General features: G+C 39.3%; 1 protein-coding gene across 5 annotated transcripts in view; it reads right to left on the bottom strand.

Moving 5' to 3' along the window:
- The window catches only part of Ca-alpha1D (Ca[2+]-channel protein alpha[[1]] subunit D), a 1,588,055-nt gene that overhangs the window by 804,152 nt on the left and 760,599 nt on the right, over positions 1-23,304 (bottom strand). For all 5 annotated transcript variants that reach the window (XM_083117527.1, XM_083117525.1, XM_083117526.1 and 2 more), the window contains exon 21: positions 19,473-19,639. In XM_083117527.1, coding sequence (XP_082973653.1) covers positions 19,473-19,639 — 167 coding nt within the window. The remainder of the gene's footprint in view (positions 1-19,472; positions 19,640-23,304) is intronic.

Here is a 23,304-nt window from a genome sequence, read left to right on the forward strand (position 1 = left end):
AATTTGAACTTCAAATACGTTGTAAGACTTCCGGTTGGGCTCTCTTCTAAAGTCTCAATATAGCTCGTTGGAGTGAAGCATTCACTGCACATACGCGAACAACAAACTTAAGCGACACGATAAACGATATTCCGAAAACGGCACAGTCCGAGAAACACGTAAGCGCCATGCGACACGTGCATCTTGCCGTGTCTCTTCGGTTCGAAAGGTTGCATTGATTCCTGAGGGTTCGCTTCCAAGCGACAAGTGTCTCGTGTCGTATGTCGCGTGTCTCTTCGGTTCGGATTCTCCCTTATGGTGCGAGCGTTCATCGAGTGTGTGGGTCACTCACTATCTATACGTATATAAAACGAGGAGAGTGTCATGTGAATGACGGAGCACGTTAAAATACATCTGCTGATGTTACTCACAACTTACGCATTTCATTTCAGTGGTTTTCTTCTTGAGAATATTAACGGCGGTGTGATATATCACACAACAATTTTCATTTCTTACACTAGTAAATATCGAGGCTTAGCAGCAACTTAAAGAAATCTAAATTCCAAGTAGTCTCGAGTAATAGCTTCAATACATATTTCCTTATTGTCACGCGAACCATTTCAGGCTGGAATTGGTGTGACGACAATAAATTACATTATGTAGCACCCATTTGGTAAGAAAAAAATTGGAGACGCGAGGAATCGAACATAGGATCTTCGCTTGCAAAGCTGATGTTTAAAGTTATGTGTGAATTTTAAGGAAGACGTTTGAATGCATTTGGCTAGTGGTAGGTTAGTGTTATGTGCTTATGAAACGTTTTGACGAGCGTAGTGTATATATTGATGATGATGATGAGTTGTCTGCCGGAAGGCAGGTTTTTTGACCGGAAGGTCGCTGGGCAAGGTGGTGGTTTGTCCATCAGGATGAAATGGACATTTACAAACAAATATGCACGAGCGGGATTCGAAGCCGGGGCCCCTAGCGTCGCAGAGCGATGTGCTAACCACTCGGCCATGGGGTCCAACGTATATATATTAACATATTAATTTCGCGAAGGTCGGACAACTGGACTCTACAGAGACATTCATTCGGCCGGTACTGTTTATTCACTATTATACTTTTGTGCTCCATTTTGTTATGAAACCAATGTGCACATGTTAAAAAAAAAGAAATGTTAAATGAAAGGACAACCATTGACTTATTGTTAATAGCCTGGATGACTGATGTGTTAGGGAGGGGGGGGGGGTGCGGTACCTCATCTCATGCGCCTCCCTGTCTGTGACATTAACTCTTCTTGCTTTAGGATTTCTATTATCTTTACCATCGCATATTCAGTGCTGACTTTGCGATTCTGTTTGCAAAAGTGAATGAGGAATTAGTTGATATATTCTTCAAGCTTTCTACCGGACTAGGATAACACTTTTTCCGAAATAAAAAATAAGCTGTTTCTTTGCATCATTTTGAGGAATTACAACAGCACTTTTTCCACCTCACTTATTCTAATTGCGTTTTTTCTTTCATTAGTTTCGACATTTAGTGTTGCCTTTTCTTCCATTTTTTGCTACTTTCGACGATGAAGAGAGACTCAAAAAGAACACCTACGCTGAGGTCAAATTCGAACCCGGAGCCCTCGCATTCTAACGAATTGTGATAACCATTTCGTCACGAACGTCAAAAACGAGTTTCCTTTTATAATAAATTTCAGGATAATTTCACACTTACATTACTTTCATTGTAGACGTGGAAATTTCAGTTCATTAATATTTACACAACAATCTTTCCGTTAGCTCTTTTCTTTGAGTCTGAGAGACACGAAATACCCTGTATGTGGTTCTCTTTCGCTGCGTTAAATCAGAAGAATCTTTCGCAAAGCTGGAGTGTGTGTTCGGATAAGATGAAATTAAAATTTAGTCGCCATGTTGATATACGCCCGGCATCCTGGGTTTAAATTCTACAGTTTAGTGGCTCATTATGTAAAAATACTACTCTTCACAAGTTTTGGATGGTGTAAATTGTCATATTTAGGTGAGTATGTTTTGAGTATTTTCTTTAGAATATTACAAAAAACGTAATTTACGTAGACGTAAAGAAACTGTTGTAACGTCTGTAACGTCCAATTTTGCAAGGTGCTTTTATTTTTAGTTAAACTGGGGCGTTATTGTTATAACGTTACCTCAAAGGCCGGGATCTGAAATTTTAAGCACCTTGGGACAAGTCACAAAATCACGTGGGTGGAGGTTAATGTTACGTTGTTCGTAACACCTCAAAGTTACTCTGAACTTCACAATCCTTGTCAGCAATTCAAATAAAGGTTGGGAGAGAGACAAGGCAAACACGAATGACGTTTGCAAAAAAAAAAACAAAAAAAAAAAAACAACTCAGTCCTGAAAAACAAAGTAAGTAGTAACGCTACGAATTTTTCCAAAAAATGCGTAACGTACCAGAGCAAATAACTTACTACTTAGTATCAATTATTCCTTTACCATAAATTACAAAAAACACTAACTACCAACACTTCCATTTATAGTGCATACATGTCGTCGAAGACCATGGGTGAATTAGGAAGGTAATGAACACAAATTATGTCAAATAAGCAAAAGTCAAAGTTTAACAATTAATAACGTAATTTATTCATGCATTCCAAAAGATCAACAACAACAATTTAGAACGTAACCCCCCATTTTTACGGTTACAGCAACAAGATTATGTATATGGCGTCATTAACAAGCTCCTAATTTGATTAGGGCAAAATTCGCAATTTTACGTAAAACAACGACTTGTGCGATTGTTAACTCATATTAAATTACAATACATTTGAACAATAACTTTTCATCGCGTGTATAAAAAAAAAAACGCTTGCATTTCATAAATAACAGTCTTAATCAATTATTCAACAACAATGATATCAAAAGGGCACTGCATTCAGTTTATGCCAATAATCTACAATTTATATTCAACTCGCGTTTCTACCCAAGTTTTAATCACCTTTTAATTACATTGGCTTAATCAAAAAAATGGTTCTTGCACCTTTACAATAAACCATTGATTATTGTAACTATAGATTCATATTAAATAAATGTGCAAAGAATTTACAAGAACCTTTTTGAAGAGAGGCTCTCCCTAGATGCTCATTCTCCAATTAAGTAATTTATTTGCCTCGTACAATTTTGCCAGCAAATTAACCAAACCCCAAAATGACGAAAAGGGGAGGTGGGGGAAAAATGGCGTCGGCGAAGTCTTCGTCGCGATTACTCCAAGTATGACTTTGCGACGTATTTAGCAAAAGTGCCAACGAATACTTTCTTCAAAAAAGGCAAACACGTTGCAGAACATTAAACAAGAACTTGTTTTACGCAGGCACATTTTTAAATTTGTCAATTTAAACTCTTTTTATGTCCACACATTTAAATTGAGCGACGCATATCACAACCACGTGGTAAACCAATGTTTTACGACGATGGGTTTTTTAAGATTTACAATCTCGCGAACATTTACAAATTGATTAACTAGGCTTATTTCTGAAACTTGACGCACTCAGTACGAAACTTGCAAAGTTCGTCGTCGCGTAAGAAAAAAATATCTTGTTCGTATTTTATGTCTCACTGCTATTCACCACAAAATAATACAAAAGATTCACTTCTGCCTACCTTGTTTTGTGTGTGATCGCTTTCTTAGTCCTGGGAAAGGATACGACTTCCTTCACTGATTGGCAGACAAATCCCGGTGAATGCGTGCACGTCTTGGTTGGAAATCACATGTAGTCCATTTTGTCGATTCCCAATATTGCTCCCAATGCTGACTATCAAATGGTCTTTTCCAATCCACGCGTCCATTTATCAACTGGTACCAAATTTAAGAAATAGTAGTAGCCTATTTTACAACAAAGGCTCTCGGTCTATATTCCACGAACAAGCTCGCCAATTCATCGCGCGTTACAAATTGTAATTCAAAGCGTCAAAAGTTCAAACTTCATTTTTGCAGAAGCATTTTGCAACGAGGAATACGAGAGAGAGAGAAAAAAAAAGTTGTTGCTGGTACCGAACGCAATACACGGCTGGCTGCTCTACACACACAAGTCTGCTCACTTTCACTTCCGTTGTTTCTTCGGGTGATCCAGGTGGCGTGATTTACGACTCGATAACTCGCAAATAATTAGTGGAGCCATCTGTTGTAAATCTTGGGAATTAAATAATGAGCGATTATGTATCGCGTATTTTGAGCAGAGCATTTTTTTCCAACGTAAAGTTGGAAGTTGTAGGATTTTTGCGAATTCACTTGCAATAAATCGCTACACGTCCCCGGCTGTCAGCCTGGAATGTAACTTTATAAATTATTAAGGTTGTACTTTCATTAGTTGATTTTGTAATGGCACTTCTGATCTGTATGTTAATTAATACCCTAAGTTGGTAACTTTGGCTGTATTCAATATACCTTGAGCACCGAGTTCATATGTATGCCACTAGAGGCGCCTCGGTAGTAGTTATTACTGTGTGCAGCTGTTCAGCGCAACCATAGAAAATCTAAGTAGTTAATAGAATCGCCACATGCTTACGCTGCGATCGGGGCTCCCAATGCTATAAAAGAAGCCTGAGTGTGGCCCTAGTATCAGTTGGTTTGTGGACACTGACTGGAGCACATCGAGGGCTGGCTCCTCAGCTTAGGCTGAGAGATCCACCTCCAGCCCTAACAGCTGCTCTGAACCCGGTTAAGACTGAGGAGAGGTATCCGAACCTTGGTTCGACCCCAGCCTCGTGCTGAGGAACAAGGTACCCGAGCCTTAGTTGGCTCGTCCCTAAGTCTTTAACTGAGCGGTAGGTAAAACGAACCAGTTTCGATCCCAGCTTCGTGCTGTGAGGAGTCTCTTGTCATACCGACTGGTTCGATCCCCGGTGTTGTCACCGCGTACCGTAGGAAGGCACCCGAACGTAAGTTCGTACCAGTATGTATATACTGAGTATAAAAGTGCCAGAACGTTTCACTTTTGGTTTATATATCCCCCCCCCTTACTCCTCGCTCTGCCAGAGATATATTCGATAACGATAATCAGGATAAGTAAATTTTAGTATCAATGTCATTGGCAAGGTAAAGGAACTTTAGAATTAATAAGGGGCACATTTTAATAATATTAAATTGTTTAAGAACTGTATTAATTTTGGTATATGCAAGTTTTTCTCATTCTGCCCTTGTAAACGAGTGTAGTTTTATGCAAAGGAATTTTTATTGTAATTTGGACTTTGTAAATTATAAAAATTGTAAGCAAGTTTTGGCAAAAGCATGTTCAAAGAGCCTTTATTTAAATAAATAGTTATGCAAGGTTTAGTAATCGAGTTTTCCCATATTTTCACCCAGCAAGCCCTGAGTGTGTATAAGAGTTCTCATACTCCCGACAAATGTGGGTAGCAATAATGGGTAATGCAACAGCGGCGGCCATTTGCCTCACCGTTTTCCTGCATCTTGGTTGCCGTTGGTTCGTGTCTTTACGAACGTTGCACTGTTTTCTGCGCCGAGTAATTTTCTAGTAAATCATGCTTAATTTACTTCAAATACGTATCAAGTAAATTACATGTCTAACCCTGTATGTGGCTAATTGCAACGATGAGAATGAATGCTAAGCAGAAGTGGATGGACATGCCAAAGCCAGTCGAACCTGGAAGTTACGGTTGCAAGAACCACTCAATGCCTTTAGTTGTTCAGGCGATTTGTTGCAGGTATAATTGCTTGACTTCATTTATTTCACCATTCATCATCGTTGAAAATATAAGAGGTAGAAATAGAAAAGAGTGGTGAAATAATGAAAATAGGAATAACGAAAATAATGAGTGACGTATATTCTTGTATGTATCAGATTTTTCCCCCCGACATTTGGGATACTAAAGTACGCTGAAATGTGATAAGTAAACGAGTTTAGTTCAGGAATTTCTTACAAATTTGGAGATTCCATATCACGCTGTTATTGACCCTCAGTTCTACTCAAGTTGCCCGTTTTCCATCCGCCAACATCTGTTTCTTTGCGCATCCTGAGGCAGTCATTTAGAAGTGCCAGAAAAATGTCCAGAGAGAGGGAGAAAGGAGTAAGAAAGGAAGATGCTTCAGGCTTCATCTGCCGATATATTTCACAAATTATGGGATTTTTAAACAATCCACAAGAAACCCACATATCATTCCGACACAAAATTAGACTCAGCCGTTGATAATGAGCATAGTTTGAGTAATTACACGCTGGCGACGCTGGGAGAGAGAGTGGAAGAGGCAGGAGGCCTTGTGTAGGCCAGCATTTCACCCGTTTGCAAGTCTGCATCCGAGTTGCGCATGGCTGCTCTAGGGGCCCAAGTCAGCAGTTTGACACAAGTGCAGAAATGAAGCACATTCCATCGTCAGCACCCCAAAGTCATAATGAGTCGCTCAACGAATATTAGTATTCTGCTTCATAAGTTTTCAAGCCTGAGGACGCTTTGCTCAAACTCTTTTTTATCATTTGATAATTTTTCTTCCAACACTTCCCCATTATCTCCCTCATATTACCTTCACAATGGTTAGTCTAGATACGAGAGTAATTCCAGTGAGGAAGATGATAACTGCATCAAAAGCTATGAAAATTATTACAGAACAAAAGAAAAGTCAAGTAAAGTTAAGGGAAGAAGAATGCATATATCAGTGGCGTAGCATGGGCATTTCAGGTGGGACCGCCAAATTCGAAGGAAGGGCCGGCCCTTTTTTGCTTAAATTTACTTATGGGATTTGTAGCGCCAGGTATTGTTTATTTGCCTGAAGTCAGCTGGGTTTTCAATAAAACATCATCCATGCATGTTTTAGCTAGAAAATTAGATGCCTCACTATGCAACAAATGTTTTGAACTTTGGTGTTTTATACCTTTTTTATACCTTTCGGCATGACGCAAGTCATTAAAAAAACCTACCTGAATCAGAAACGCCTCTGAACAAGAGTAGACGCCATTGTTGTGGGTGATCCCTCTAATGATTGATTTGGTTGATTTTCTTCGCTTTTCTACCACTTTTGGTTAATCGCGAATATGAATATGAGTGAACACTCACAAAGAACACCCGTGCTCACGCCGGGATTCGAATCAGGGACCTCTGTCGTCTTGGCGCGCTGTGCAAATCACTCTGACACGGAGGTGGGTGGATGATCCATCTATCGTACACTCTACTGACGTAACAGGGCCGATTAGTAATTCAGACCACTGTTTATTGCATCTTGAGAAGGCTGATAAACATTTTAAAATAATTTTTCCAGAGACCATTCGATGTTAGTTAAGAGTTTTCAAATGAATGCTAAACATTTCCATTGATACAATATTAAGCAGTAAGATACTAACGAACAAATAATAATAATAATAATAATATAATAGTTTTGTGGGTTAAGTGGTAGAGCAGCCACAGGCTGAAAACATCTACCACGAGGACTTCACCAACTTATATGACAAAAACTGCGTTGATGTTTTAGTTTTTAATGCACATCGCTCTTCATGCGATAAATTATACAATACAGTGGCCACTAATAAGTGGTATATTTGAGTTTTGTAAAGCTACGTTAGTCAATATTGCGTATTGTTGCATGACACAGCACCAGCGCGAAGAACCCGGTAGGAATTCTACCGCTGTCGTCTGCTTCAGAAGGCAGGAACGGTCACATGAACCCTAGAACCAATCACGTAGCTCTCTGCTCCGCACACTGGCTTACGAGAGAGCATTGCCCGCGTGCTGTAGAGATCCAAGCTTTCCCTCCAGATAGGCAGCAAGGGTGTATCAGAAGTCCCTTACAACCCATTGTAAAATCCGCAGTGATGTATTTTCATGGAATTTGATATGGGCAATACATATTAGGCCTAGGGGGACACCTTTTAGAGTATGTCACGGGGACGGCCGCCAGCTTGGTTCCGCCATCTTGAATTCAACTTTTTATTTAAAATGGTAGGTGGGTCATGTGATACATGACCATAGGCTACAATTTTGTCAGGATGTCAACTCTGAAATCAGATTCCATGTAACTTAATTTGGTGAAAAGTTATTGACAACTGAAAGTTATATTTTCCTGTTTGTTGCAGGTGCAGAACAATGCCGTTAACAACTGAGGAACGCATCCAGATCGTCAAACTGTGGGCTGGGAGAAGTGCCCGTGCAGTGGCTGCCGACTTCAACCTGCGTTATCCAGAACGTCACCCTGTGTCACATGTTGCAGTGACACAGTTATTAACCAAATTCGATGAGACGGCACGGTCTTGGACAGACCGCGTAGTTGACGACCGCGGATGAAGCAACATCTACGGCAGTGCTGGCCTCCTTCTCGACGTCACCGCAGAGAAGCACACGTCGTAAAGCAATGCAATGTGCTATGAGTCACAGTTCAGTGTACAGGGTGCTACAGATGCACAAGTGGCATCCGTATAAAGTACAAATGCAGCAACACCTCTCCGACGACGATCCAGATTGCCGCGTGCAGTTTTGCGAGTGAGCTATGGCGCAATTACGGCTAAATCCAAACGTCGCTATGGAGATACTCCATTCCGATCAAGCGAACTTCTATATAAATGGGGACGTGAATAGGCAAAACATGCGCTATTGGTCGCATGACAACCCCGCATGGACAGATCCCTCCAAAATGACCGTGCAGGAAAAATTATGGTGTGGGCAGGCATATGAGGAACACGGATAATCTGTCCTTTTTTCATTCAAGGAAATTTAAATGCGGAACGATACCTGGGGATGCTACAGGGACAGATACTGCCAGCTCTGATGTCGGAAGATGGTACATTTCCCAGGTTATTTCAACAAGATCAATATTGCATCCGGGTGCGTCAGTACTTGTGTGAACAATTTCCTGGGGCATGGATTGTTTGACGTGGGCCAGTTGAATGGCCTGCCCGATCGCCAGACTAACTCCGATGGACTTCTACCTTTAAGGACACGTCAAGGCTATGGTGTATGGTGAGAAAATTCGTGACATCTGGAACAACGCATCATGGCTGCCTTTGAGAAAATTTCACCAGATACCTTGCTCGGTGTCCACAGACATTGGGAGTAGCGTCTGCACACGTGCATTGCCGAGCACGGACAAAATGTGGAGCACATTCTGTAACAGGTAAACATCACTTTCAGTTGCCAATAACTTTTCACCAGATGAAGTTACATGAAATCTGATTTCAGATTTGACATCCTGACGACATTGTATCCTATGGTCATGTATCACATGACCACCTATCATTTTAAATAAAGAAGTTGAATTCAAGATGGCGGAACCAAGATGGCAGCCGTCCCCGTGACCTACTCCAAAAGGTGTCCCTCTAGGCCTATTTTGTATCGCCCATATCAAATTCCATGAAAATACATCACTGCGTATTTTACAGTGGGTGGTAGGGGACTTCTGATACACCCTGTAGAGTCGTTTACGCCGAACCTGTCTGGCGTTTGGCCAGGAAAGGCATTGAAAAAAATGCTAGAACGAGTGTTGTTAGTGGAGCGTTGCAAGCGGATCTCGAAAAATAGCTATCATAATGCCATGAAGGTCAAACATATTGTAGAGATATGGAGACTATTAGACCGAGAAAACCTCGTCATGTTAATATTCACACTTGTTTATTTCCTGAACTTGTCCGACCAGCGAGTGATCTCAAGAATGCGCTAGCTTGTAACTTCCGTAAAAACCAGGAACTAGAAAGGCAAACGCGTGGATCTAAACAGGATCTACCGCGTTTGAAAGGTTTAACAACCTTTCGGCGCCTAGAATGATAAAAGCAAGCTCCTACCCGGAGCTCGCTCTCTCTTTTGATTCTGACACTCATCGACGCTACATGGAGAACTAGTCCGATTACATTACAACACGTTACACTGCTAACTACGACGATGGAACACGGAGTTACCGCTGCCTAGCATGCTACAAGGCGCAAGGGATCGCTTGGCTTGGTGAACTGAGGATCGCTGGATAGAACCTTGGAACTGTCACGATTCGGTCTGCGAGAAGCATTAGGACAAGACATCACACACATCTACCAGGTATGAACAAGCGTGAATAACCTTTTACACCAACTTTCCATATCTCTACCCTCCTACGGAGCAGGTTCAGCCAACAGACATTATTAAGCTCTACCTAAATGTTTAAATGAAACTTCCCTGTGACCTCTCAGAGCCCAGGTAAAACGGGCTTACAACATGGTGGAGGTGCTTCAGGCCCTTTTTGCAATTAAGTACCCTCCTGTACGAATTGCTTTACATTAAATTATTCTCTCCCCCCCTCCCTCCCACTTTGGGAGCATTTTTAAAGTAAATTTTTAGTAATTCCAACTCATACTCCCACAGTACGCTTAAGATGCGTCAGACCCAGTGACAATTTTGTGTATTACCCTATGGAAAACAACCCCTCTTTTTCCTTTATGCCGAGCCCCCCCCCTTTTTCAACAAAAATCTAGTTCTTCTGCATAACATGTATTCACGCATCATTCACACAGGAATGAGAACACTTGCTTATACTTATTTGACCAGCGATATATTAATGACATAAATAACTGTATGCCCATACTTTCATTTGTTCTTTGGTCAGCACGACGAACCTTCGTTTATGAATACGTCACAGATAGCGTTGCACGAACACCTAGATTCCTCCCTCGACCAAATCATAGAGTTAGCAACTGCAATCACGGCAAATCCAATAAATTCACGACCTTTATCCCCAATTCCCTCCCCTCCACTAACACGGTTAAGGTCTGTTAATAGAAATTACCCTCAATTTGTCCTTGGACTAGCAACACCCAACAAAAACCAACCCCAGCCCTTAGCAAGTACCCCAGGTGACGTTCCAACTCCCTCTAACACTGTTAATAGTTCTGGTAACGTAGCTGTACAAATTTCCACCACTAACATGGCCACCCCAATCCCAACTGCATTGTACCCGGCACCATTTAGCGGAAATGACCCTAAGGACATTGACTCATTTTTCCTCAAGTTTCAAAACGTAGCACACGCCGCAGGATGGTCGGAAGCTAAGCGTAAAGAAATGTTACCTTTATTTTTGACTGACACCGCTTTAACTTATTTTCATGACATACAGAAACGACCCAATTTTGTAGACTTGACATACACCCATATCAAAGACGAGCTAAGTACGCTATTTAAGGGATCATACCTTTCAGCAGATCCTGTACAGATAATTCTCCAAAAGAAACAGATGATTAGTGAACCGATCCATACCTATGTTATTGCTAAAAAGGCATTAGTCCAGCAATACTTCCCGAACGCCACTGAAGAACAAACTCTCTCTTACATCATCACGGGACTGCGAGCCAAATACATTGGCTGTTTAACCAACAAACATTTTGCTAGAACAGAAGAATTAATTGCCCACCTACAGAATTTCGAACGCCAGCAGTCATTAATTAATTCACGTATGTTGGAAGAGAAATTGGAAATAGATCAGGCAATTGCACAGGCAAGCTTACCCCAGACATTCACCCCGTCATCACTTCACAGCTGTTCGCATGCACAGGTCTATTCCCCCCTCCCCAGTAATTCTCACACCTTGACTCAGCACTTTGTACCATACAACCAATGTCCATCTCCTCCTCTCCCACCATTGACACATCAAGTCCAAAGTCTACAGTCCGATCCCGCTTCTGTAAATAGTTCCCACACAGTGTATCAAGGAATGTATCATATACGGAGTTCTGATAATGTCCGCTGCGCGGCGACACCATCCATAGCCGCTGTGGAACACGCTCAAAATGCCGCCTCTGGTGACGAAATAAACAAACTTTCGTCACAACTCTCGACCTTAGCTCTGCACTCAACCGAACAGATGAACGCCAGTTCTCTTTTCAATCTTTGCTCAAATGTACTGGAATTTGCGAAGACGGCTAATCAAAACGCACATAACAGAGGTTTCAACAAGGGGAATAATAAGTCCTCTTCCTACAGAAATAATAATAATTCTAGAGCTAATCACAGAGGTAATTATAGATCGAACTCAAGAGGCCAGTTCAGAAGTAATGGTAACAAGAGGTTTCAACGTCGAGATCAGGCTAATCGCGACGATGCAAATACCTCAGCCTGCAAGTTTTGCGGTCGTTATAATCACGAGAGCGACAATTGCTTTTACAAGCCACAACGAGACAGTGATTTAAACTAAAATCGTCTTCGACTTGCAGGAACGAAATCGAAGATAATAGCAGATTAGATAAAGTTCCTATAATTGAGAGAAATGGCCTATACTTTATTAATAGTAGCATACAAGGGAAACAGGTAGATTTACTTATTGACGTGGGTTCCCAAATCTCAATTTATCCTTCCCACCTTCTCCCTACTGAAAGAAAAACATACAAGGTACAATCCACAATCCAAGGTGTGTCCGGATCGAAACTGAGTGTGTCTGAAATTGTAGTTCTTCCTATCATAATTGGAAAGCGTAAATATTCGCACCCATTTAGAATAGTAGATTCAACTAACGTCCCTCCCCTTTTAGGAAATGACTTTTTACGAACGCAGAGGTGCGAAATGTCGTTAAAAGACAATACAATAACTATTTATCATTTAGGACGTACTCCAAATTATAGTATTTTAAGATCAAAGTACAAAACTCACCAGGTGTCGCATGACATATTTACCCAAATTGAAAATGCAAATGTGTATGAGGGAAAAGCTACCCTTTCAAACACAGTTCAGTTAAGTCCACGATCCAAGACTTATATCAATTTGAACATCACCACTACGACACCTAACACCCCTAAGCCTGTACTTTTTACCCCATCTGCTTCTCTTATGGCCCAGCATCCAGTAGTCCTTCCCAATGATACAGTAAACACTCAGTCACCTGTAATTCCCAGAGACAACCCTATAGAAAAGACTAATCCTGACAAGAAAGATGATGATGATGATGATGACTTATTCTTTCATCAAGTATTTCATGCACAAGCAGCAGATTTTGATATTAGTTCAGAACAACGTAAAGACCCCTATTTCAGAGACATTATTGACTTATTAGAAAACAAAGACAAACCTAGTAATCCAAAACTAGAAAAGCTTTCGTATTCTTATGTACTCAAAAATGGAGTCTTATACAGGACTAATAAAATCAAAACTGGTAATAGGGATAGACTTTGTATTCCTCATGCATTAAGAAATCAAGTTTTCGACCTTATTCATGCACACAAAATGAATGGAAGTCACCAAGGTGCACAAAAGACATATAATTTAATGCTTATGCGTTACTTTTTCCCCAATATGAAGAAATTTGTGTACGATAAGGTTCGACATTGCATCCCTTGTCAGATTTCAAAGAAACCACAAGGTTCTAAGCCGCATACGCTGCAAACATTTCAACCAGCCCAAATTCCTTTCCAACGAATTCATTTTGACGTATGTGGTCCTTTAGTCTCTTCAAAAACGCACAAATACAAATATTTCCTATCGGTAGTAGATAGTTGTACAAGGTATGTAATTACAGCTCCTTTGGCTAATCACGATGCACAAAACATAGCAACAGCCCTAGTTGAGAAAGTCTTTTTAGTCCATGGCATCCCGGAAACGATCTATTTAGATCGTTCCACACCCAATTCAAGTTTACTCTTACGAGAGTTAGCTAATATTACAGGCGTACAACTAAAATATGTAGATACTTGTGCCCATTTCACGAATGGATTAGTTGAAAGTTCATTTAGTTACTTGAAGAAAGTTATGAGAGTCTTTGTGTTAGAAAAGAAGGATTCATGGTGTGACTATTTAGCTAGCGCAGCGTTCAGCCACAACGTTACAATCCATTCTGGATCCCTCCAGAGCCCGTATTTTACTTTGTTTGGCTACAACCCAAGGATCTTAGCTGACGCAGTCCTTCCTTCGAACCCCGACAATGTTTCCCAGACGAACGCACAGAGACTTGAACTCCTGACCTCCATACGTAAGACAGCACATGACAACTTGAATAAGCGTTACGAACAGCAGAAAAAGTACGTAGACAGCACTTCTAGGAAAATACAGTACTCACCAGGACAACATGTATGGATTCTAGATGCCACTCCGACTCCAGGTGTGTCAAAAGCCTTTGCGTCCTCTTATAAGTACAAAGGAACTATTCTTCGCAAAGTTAATGAGAATTCCTACGAAGTAACTTACATCGCCGGCAGGAATAAACAAAAGACTGACACTATTACTATTTCTAGACTCAAAGCCCGCTACGACTAGTGCCATAAAAACCCCACTAACATTCATTAACACGCCACTCCGTTAACCTCTCTTTAGCCTCATCGCTCCGTACATTGCACATGCTAGCATCCCATGATCCAGAATTTTCTCACGCTCATCGACTACCCTCCCCCCTCTTTCCACTTCCAGTGCTCGCACTGCATTTCTGCGTTAGAACGAACTCATTTTTATTTTTAATACAACATGGTTATTTTTATTTTTTTAACAAGATCAGGATTACAGAATGCTATCTCAGTCGTCGGAACATTTATAATACATCTCTTGCCTAATAATTAATTTTTTTTCCAGATATTTTTATGTTATTTTATAATTTGCGTTTAAACGCATAGTAATAGTCAGAACATATCACTTAGCTGATTTGACTAATAAGTACTTAGTGTGTTTATGATTCTAACTAGCAAATATTTTTTTCCCCATTTGCTGGTACATATACGCTCAAATGAAGAAAAAAGTACAAAGAAATAAAGAACGAATGAACTAAGATAGAACAAGATCAATGATTTAAAGAACAAATGAACTGCGTAGAACTTGCTTGAACAATTGGCTTTTTGGCCATAGCAATTTTTTTTATTTACGCTTAGGTGTAACGCGAACTGCTTCTTTGAAAGCTGCAATGCACTAAATATGTTAATAAAGCATATAATAAAATAGGCAAATGTTCCCACTCTCTACTTTAATTTTATAGTTCAAATATTGATAGCATACAACATGGTATAGCTCATATCCCATGAAATTACAACCTACTCTATTTTTCAATGAACTATTACACAAACATATTACTTACTCTTTTTTACTTCTTTTTCAATTTTTTTTATTAGCAGCGAATCGAAGGCGCTTAAACCTTTGTCCACAAGACACGTAAAATTCTTGCAATTGCTTTTATAAACGACATTTACACATATTACAGAAGGAAATGTCTCGTAATCACTTAGTTCGTTCTATTATCGCTGAATTCTCCTTTCTTTTCTCATTTCATTCCGGCTAAGCCGAATATTCTAACTTCCCCCCCCCCCCGTTGCGCCCCGGCGAACTTTCCTTACAACATGGAATTATTCCACCTACTCCCCCCCCCGTTGCCCCGGCGAACTTTTCTTCAGGTAAACCTGTTAATCATAAACAGGCCCCCTTCAAAACTCTACATCATATAAGTAATAACGCCCCTTCGCCGTCATTCAAATCAGATATTACCTCCCCTCCCCCCCAAAATAATTCACCAGTTTTAACTGAAAGTCCCTTTTCAATCGATTTTATAACCCGTCATCATTTATTGTAACCCTGCTCCACTACCTTTTGCTTTTTCCTAATTTTTCCCTTTTTGCGCTTGTTTCATTTTCTCATCGCCACGGATGCTACCGGACCCATGACGACCAACGGCTTGTACCATCGAGCGACAGACCTAGGCTCATCGCAGAGACCAACAACGATCTTGTGGAGTTCCAGCACCAACAAGGACCCGTTCCCGTCTGGACCCCATGGCTGATTTTTCCATCTCCCACGCCGCGACCCAGATGTGGAGCGCTTTACCCAGGACGTCTCTTGACCCACAGCGCCATCGCAAATTTGACTTCCAGACTCAACTTCGCTGACGTCACGACGATCTTCATCGACAGGCCCCGCCCACTGAGTGCATCCTGCTCTTGTTTACTGACGACACATGATACTTATTGTTATCTTACATCGGCTACACGTGTTCCGGTGCTCAGCTACTTCAAGTACCGTAAGGCACACGCAATTAATACGAACATATGTCATTTACAGTGCCAAAGTTTGTGCCCATGGGTGCTACCCATATTGGATTAGAGATACGTCTCTTTCTTTTGTGTTTTTTTTAATTATCGTCAGCTGCACAGAATGTCCAGCCTATAGCGACATGCAGTTTACAGAGTTGCCATAGGTAACATACCTCAAGGCTCCGCCCAGCATCGTGTATGTTCCGCCGAGTGTACTTTGAACTCAGCAAACAGTAAATACAACCGCTTGCGGTTCCCGGCGTTTCTTCACACTGTGCTGACATGTGTTTTTTTTATTATCGTGTTGTCATCACTCAATCAACACTAGTTCAGTGTCACACTTATGTAATTATTTTTATCCATGCCTCAAGACTTAGTTAATTGTGCTCGTACTTTTTGAGTTTATAAGAGGCTATGACCTACAATTTAATTTTTTTTTATTATTCTACGTGTTTTTATATTTTTCTCAACGGTGTTTGGTGCCACGTTATTTTTGATGATATGACTATTCTGCTGATTTCAATTTTTTTTTTTACGGTGATGTGATTCTTCTACTGATTGGTTTACTGTATTGGTTTTCTACGAGTTTGATATGTTAATAAATATTAATTTTTAAATATAACCTACTCCGGACGAGGTAGTCGACCATCACAGAATGGTTCGATTATTTCAACAAGGGGAATGTAGAGATATGGAGACTATTAGACCGAGAAAACCTCGTCATGTTAATATTCACACTTGTTTATTTCCTGAACTTGTCCGACCAGCGAGTGATCTCAAGAATGCGCTAGCTTGTAACTTCCGTAAAAACCAGGAACTAGAAAGGCAAACGCGTGGATCTAAACAGGATCTACCGCGTTTGAAAGGTTTAACAACCTTTCGGCGCCTAGAATGATAAAAGCAAGCTCCTACCCGGAGCTCGCTCTCTCTTTTGATTCTGACACTCATCGACGCTACATGGAGAACTAGTCCGATTACATTACAACACGTTACACTGCTAACTACGACGATGGAACACGGAGTTACCGCTGCCTAGCATGCTACAAGGCGCAAGGGATCGCTTGGCTTGGTGAACTGAGGATCGCTGGATAGAACCTTGGAACTGTCACGATTCGGTCTGCGAGAAGCATTAGGACAAGACATCACACACATCTACCAGGTATGAACAAGCGTGAATAACCTTTTACACCAACTTTCCATATCTCTACCCTCCTACGGAGCAGGTTCAGCCAACAGACATTATTAAGCTCTACCTAAATGTTTAAATGAAACTTCCCTGTGACCTCTCAGAGCCCAGGTAAAACGGGCTTACAACAATATATGAAATAAGTCAAGTTTTACTTTTTATGTACGCATTTTTGAAATTTTAAATCGGGGAACGCTGGGCGTACAGACGTATTATAACGCTACGCCACTGGCATATATTGTACGAAATGGTTGCACGAATCCTGCACAATGTACGGAAACATGTGCAAACATGTGTGGTATGGAAGAAAGTAGAACCACAGGCAAATGCTGTGGTAGAACTAAGAATAGGTAAAAACTTTAAGTGAAGTACTTTTGTTAATTACAATAAGTTTATTTTGTTATGTCATGTAATCTAAATGTAATTCGTTGGTGAGGCATAGGACACCTGGACATTCGGGAAAAATGTCCAAACGTAAAGGTTTTATCTTTTTACCTTTCAAACTAAGGCATTTAATATTTTAAGAGGCATACTTTTTATAATAGTAAAATTGAATACATGTTCCATATTTTCATGTAATTTAATGTAGGTTTTTATTATCATGAAGAATTTTATAGCCCATCTTTCTGAGCTGGGGCACCTCTCCCGGAATTCCCTTCTGAGTATTATCATATCTGTATGAGATGGTTTCCTAAGATTAATATTTTTATTCTCACAGATTTCTAATAGTAACGGTCACTGAATACGTCAAGCATGAAGCAGCATTGATAAAATAGGAAAGCAGGTTTATCTATATTTTCACAAAATCCAAGGAAACTGTTCTTTGCGTGTTTGTGTGTGGAAGCGAGAGGAGCAAAGAACAGGAGACAGAGAACCGGATGTATGAAAAAAAACGGAGAGAGCTCACGTAACATAAAGGACTAGTTATTTTGAAATATGTCGTTCGGAAGTCGAAACATTACAGCATCAGCAAGAATCATACATTTATGGACATAATACTACCATTCATTTAATTAGATACGAGTCCTTTACAGAATAAAGTCGACTGTTTGAGTTTAGAATATGACGAAAATTTTATCTCCGAACTTTAATACTGACCCTCCTTGATATTACAATTAGCATATTTATAACACCCAACATGATTTTATGTTTAACCTTTGCGTTCCCCCCTTTCCTCTCTCTCTCTCTCTCTCTCTCTCTCGTTCTCTCTCTCCCTTTCTTTCCCTCTCTCTCTTTTTCGTTACAACTAACGTATATTAACATCTTATATTTAAAAAAGAAATGGATAATTTTATATGATATTACTTAATAAATATTTCAATACAATTATTGAAATTTTGCTCATGAGAAATACTTCAAAATTTAATTATACCTGCTCGCTGTGTGGAGTGATGTGATATAACATATGTAGTATTTCATAGCACATGGAAGTTCAGTGTAAATATTATTGGCATTATAAGTCATAATAACTTCTTGTCTGCAAATTGCTATATATTTGCAGAACCATGTACTATAATTACAATTGTGATTATACCAGTTTGATGAATTGAGGTTTGAAGTGAAAGAATCATAAAAAGTGAGGTGTATATATAGGAGTTTCAAATTAAAGTAAATTAAAAGTCTGTAAATCAAATCAGCATAAATGGGAAAATAGGTTCAAAATCTGATTAAAGGATAAAACCAAAATGTAAGGAGTCTATTTTAGGGCTTAATGCAACAACAAGCCACACTTTAGGCGAAAATCGATTTTTAGGCTCAAGTGATCTGTTACTACCGTATCCAACTACTGCAAGTGATATTTCCGTAAATTTCTAAGAGGTGGCGGCACCATGCACACTGTCATGTTGTTGACCAAATGATTTTCCATTTCTTTTTGAGAAGAACATGACAAGCCACTGTGAAATATGACGTCATACAGTGACGTGTTTCTCAATCCCAGGAGGAAATTAATTTTTAATCTGTAGTTCAACAGATGCATTAGTAAATGAGCAACTTAGACATCTAAGAGATATCAATGTTGTAATAGTTATTAAAGTTATTTAGAGAATGTGGCTTATCATATTGTTGTCGTGAGACTTGTATACGAGGTCAAGAACATGACAAGCCACAGAATCGTGTACATTATTTCTGAAAGTAATTGAATTAGAGTAAAATAACACTTTAAACATACTTTCGTTTGAGCTAGAGGAGATATATTGTGTCTATTTAGAAAATTATGAAAACTGACGAACATTAAACAAATAAAAAAAGTTATAAAATTCTTCAAAAGTTAATATTCGTTCTGCTGAAAAGTTTACCGGATTTGTCATGTTGTTGCACAAAGCCCTTTATATGGACTACGTACATTGCAATATATTAGCAAAAAGGTCTTACCTGAAAAACATAGATATTAGTGACACACACACCACCAACAAGTCCAAAAGGTTAAAGGCTGAACGGCAGAAGGCACCTTCGTGAAGAACAAATCCATACGATATCATTTTTAGGCATATTTCCACGGTAAATACTGATGTGAAAAAGTAATCAAAATAGTTTAAAATCTGCAAAGAAACCATTGAAAGCCATTAAGAAGAGCATTTTTATAAACACGTTCGTTTAATAATTCATTTATATGCAAGAGCGTTAACCCAAAGTAAGTAAGAAGTGTGCAACTTTGCACGAGTGAAGAACATATTAAGATAAGTTTAGATATGGAGACACTAAAATTTGCATGGAAATTTAAGATGGTGGGCAACTAGATTATTTAGGTTATCAGAGTGCACACGCCATTTATTTAAGCAGTTGTACAAGTTTGAATAAAACGATATTACGTTAACCAGAGGAAGCACCGAATATTGTACTAGAATGGACACCATTGTGGGGAAACTACACCATAATATGACTTGTGGATTACACCTCGGGTGGCAAAGAGTGACAAAAATGTTTCTTCTGTTCAAATTTTGTAGGAACGTTGTATGAAAAATTGTGGATTTAAAAAGTTTTCCCCAGATCGTTGACTTCTCTCCTATTAGAGGTAATATAGGGCATTTTTCATATAAATGACCACAGAAAGTGAAAATGTTAAGATTTAGAGGTTTTGAAGTTAAAAGGTTTAAAGATTTTCCTGTCTCTAATCGTTTTACCACAAGAAACCCTTATATCTTAAAAATATAATAACGCTCAATTATGTTTACTGAATTTGGGCTGCTATGTAGGGTTCCATGTTGAAGAATCCAAAATTCTGAAAAGTTGCAGAATAGAAAATAATATTTTATTTAACTACACGCAAGGTCTTCCCGATTTCGCAGTGGTTTGCAACGAAATTACTTTCCAATGAATTTGAGGCAGAACCTAAGTATCACATTTTCTCGTAGTAACGCCAATAATTAGATAATTGTAGGAACTAGTGTAATTTTGAAGACCAGAAAATACACTATGGTTGTTGTTCTGTGATAAATTCTGGAACAAACATTCTGTAGTGACAACAGCAAACAAGATTTTTTTACTGTGGCAAAACAATTAAAGACAGTGAAGAATTTACAAAAGGTAAAGTGTTCCCCTGTACTTTGCACCACGCCATAGGGGTGTGAGGTTAGGGCTCCACACTTTCTTGATCTCAGCCGAATTGGGGGTGATGTGATCAGCACCACGATTCTGGCCACCTTTAGCCCCCAGAGTTTCCTCCAGGTAGACAATTTATACGACGCTGGGTGGGCGCCAGAGCCGATTGAACAGTTTGAAAAAGTCCCGGTTCTCTCCCGCCGGGGATCGAACCCGGGTCTCTCGCATGGTAGTCAGGCGCCCTAACGACTTTTTTTTTCTGTTTACATTTATGGATTTTTTTCCTACATGTATACATACATTATCTCCAGATATTTACCAAAATATTGTGACAATCGGACATTTTGTTCTTTGTTTGTTTCCATCTAGATCTTTTAAGATACATTGTATATAGGGTGATATTTGGTTCAAACTTTTTATGTATATATAGTATATTGTATGTGCCATTAGCCACACAATGGGATTTTGTTTCTTCACAGGGAAATGTTTGAAGTCCGGTAATATACATATTTTTGTTTGAAAGCATTGTTGCGATATACGACATATTTTGGCAAGGCACATAACGATAAAAGGCCCAAATTTCTGAAATTCCTTTACATGTAGTGAGGCGATGTTCATTTGTATCCACCTCTCCACATTGTCTACACTCATTTGTTGGTAATCTTTTTATTTCACTTAGTCGAACATTTGTTGGAACTAGATCATGCACCAGGGTATACCACAAACTTCGTATGTCCGTGTCAAGGAACGGCTTGTGGAGATTTTGCCATACATTTTACCAAATAACATTAGGAAATATTTTCTCTATTCGACTTTGCTGCAAGATAAGTTGTCGTTGAAAATGTTCATACAAATATTTTGACAGAGTATTCTCCTTCAAATCCATGGGAAACTCCACAAAACTCCATTCTTGTACAAAGATTCGTACATACATAGGGTTCTTTGTTAGTCGAGACAAGTTGGGTGGATTTTGCGGTGGAAACGTATAGGTAAATATACGCAACCACATTGATGTAATCGACCCTTCAATTAAGTACAATTTATAATTTGTAGCTAAAAATAGCGACTTACATTTATTTTTAATATTCCATAGTTCTAGACCAGCTGTCATTTCTGTTTGGCACATGATCGGGAAAGGTTCCCGAAAAATATATCCGTTCCACATAAACCATCCCACGGCAGACTTTATTTGTCGAAGATATTTATTTCTGTGTGATTGGAAACACTTGAGCGACATAATTTAATTTACTAAAAATAAAAGTGTGTAGGAACCAAACACGCTGAATTAAATTGAATTGTCTTCCTCTTATTTGATAGCACTGTAACCTGATTTCGCTTACAATTTTCGTCCAGTTTAGATCCAGCATTCTGGATTCGTTAGTATGAAAAGTAATTCCCAATATTTTGAGTTCGTTTACATATTGTATCCCTATGTCCGGCTTGTCTTGCTTCCAGTTGCCAACAGGTAAAGCTTTTGATTTTGTCATGTTTACTTTCGCTCCGCTGGCAGAACAATACAAACACATTGCATTTAGTATATTTTGGAGCTGGTTCGTTGTTGTTACACAAGCTGATAAATCGTCTGCGAATGTAAACACTTGCGTTTCAAGGAAAGCACTCGCTGCCTTTGGGGCTCGGCACTGAATATATCGAAGTAGTGGGTCCAAGGTCAAGGCGAAGAGAATCATACTCAAGGGGCACCTCTGGCGAATGGATCTCGTTACGTGTATTGCAGGAGTCACGAATCCATTGATAAGAAGACGGGAGGTTGCCTTTCTATAGAAACTTTGCAAAACAGATATATATATATAATATAATATAGCATTTAGCTTCACTGAAGCGATAGGCTCGAAGTACTTCAAACAAATATTGGCGAATTACAAGATCAAAAGCTTTTGTAAAATCAAAGGATAGTACACAAGCTGATGTTTGTTGCATTTCATAATAAGACATGATATCACGTATACCCGCCACCGTTGAAAATATATTTTGAGTTTTACTGACATGTTTACTGTGAACTGAGTAAGGAAGATAATATAGGTTTCAATCTATTAGCCAAAACTTTAGCCATAATCTTATAGTCACAGTTTAACAAAGTAATGGGCCTAAAGTCAGTCACTGCACTCGGACGCGTTTTTTTGGCAATCAGTACAATTATACCTTCATTTTGAAGCACGCTTTTGTTTCGAAATGCATCTTGTATTATCTTGACCAATTCATGTTTCATAATATAAAAAAAACGTATATAGCCTATTCCATCGTTCCCAGGAGTGCGCTTAACATTACAAGTACGCAGTGCTTCATACACCTCATCGACGGTGAAGTCACTGTCTACCAAAGATCTGTCTTCGTCCGTTAAAAAAATATTTACCGAGGTGAGCAATTGTTGTACAGCCAATTGATCTACTTCTTTACCAGTATACAAATTATTATAATACTTGTAAAACGCCTGTGATATACCTTCTTGAGTTTTATGTGTATCTCCGTCAGAATCGACAATACTGTTTATCAAAAGAGCTCTCCTTTGTTTTTGTGTATGTACATAGTAAATAAAGAGGTTCGTTCATCTTGTAAAGATGACGCATGAGTAGCTCTTATCTTTATACCCTCCAAATGATGCCGTTGCAACGTAAGAATTTGTGCTTTGTATTTTTGTATCTGTGAA

Source organism: Lepisma saccharinum, chromosome 2 (assembly GCF_977018435.1).
Source record: "Lepisma saccharinum chromosome 2, izLepSacc3.1, whole genome shotgun sequence".
Taxonomy (NCBI): Eukaryota; Metazoa; Arthropoda; class Insecta; order Zygentoma; family Lepismatidae; genus Lepisma; species Lepisma saccharinum.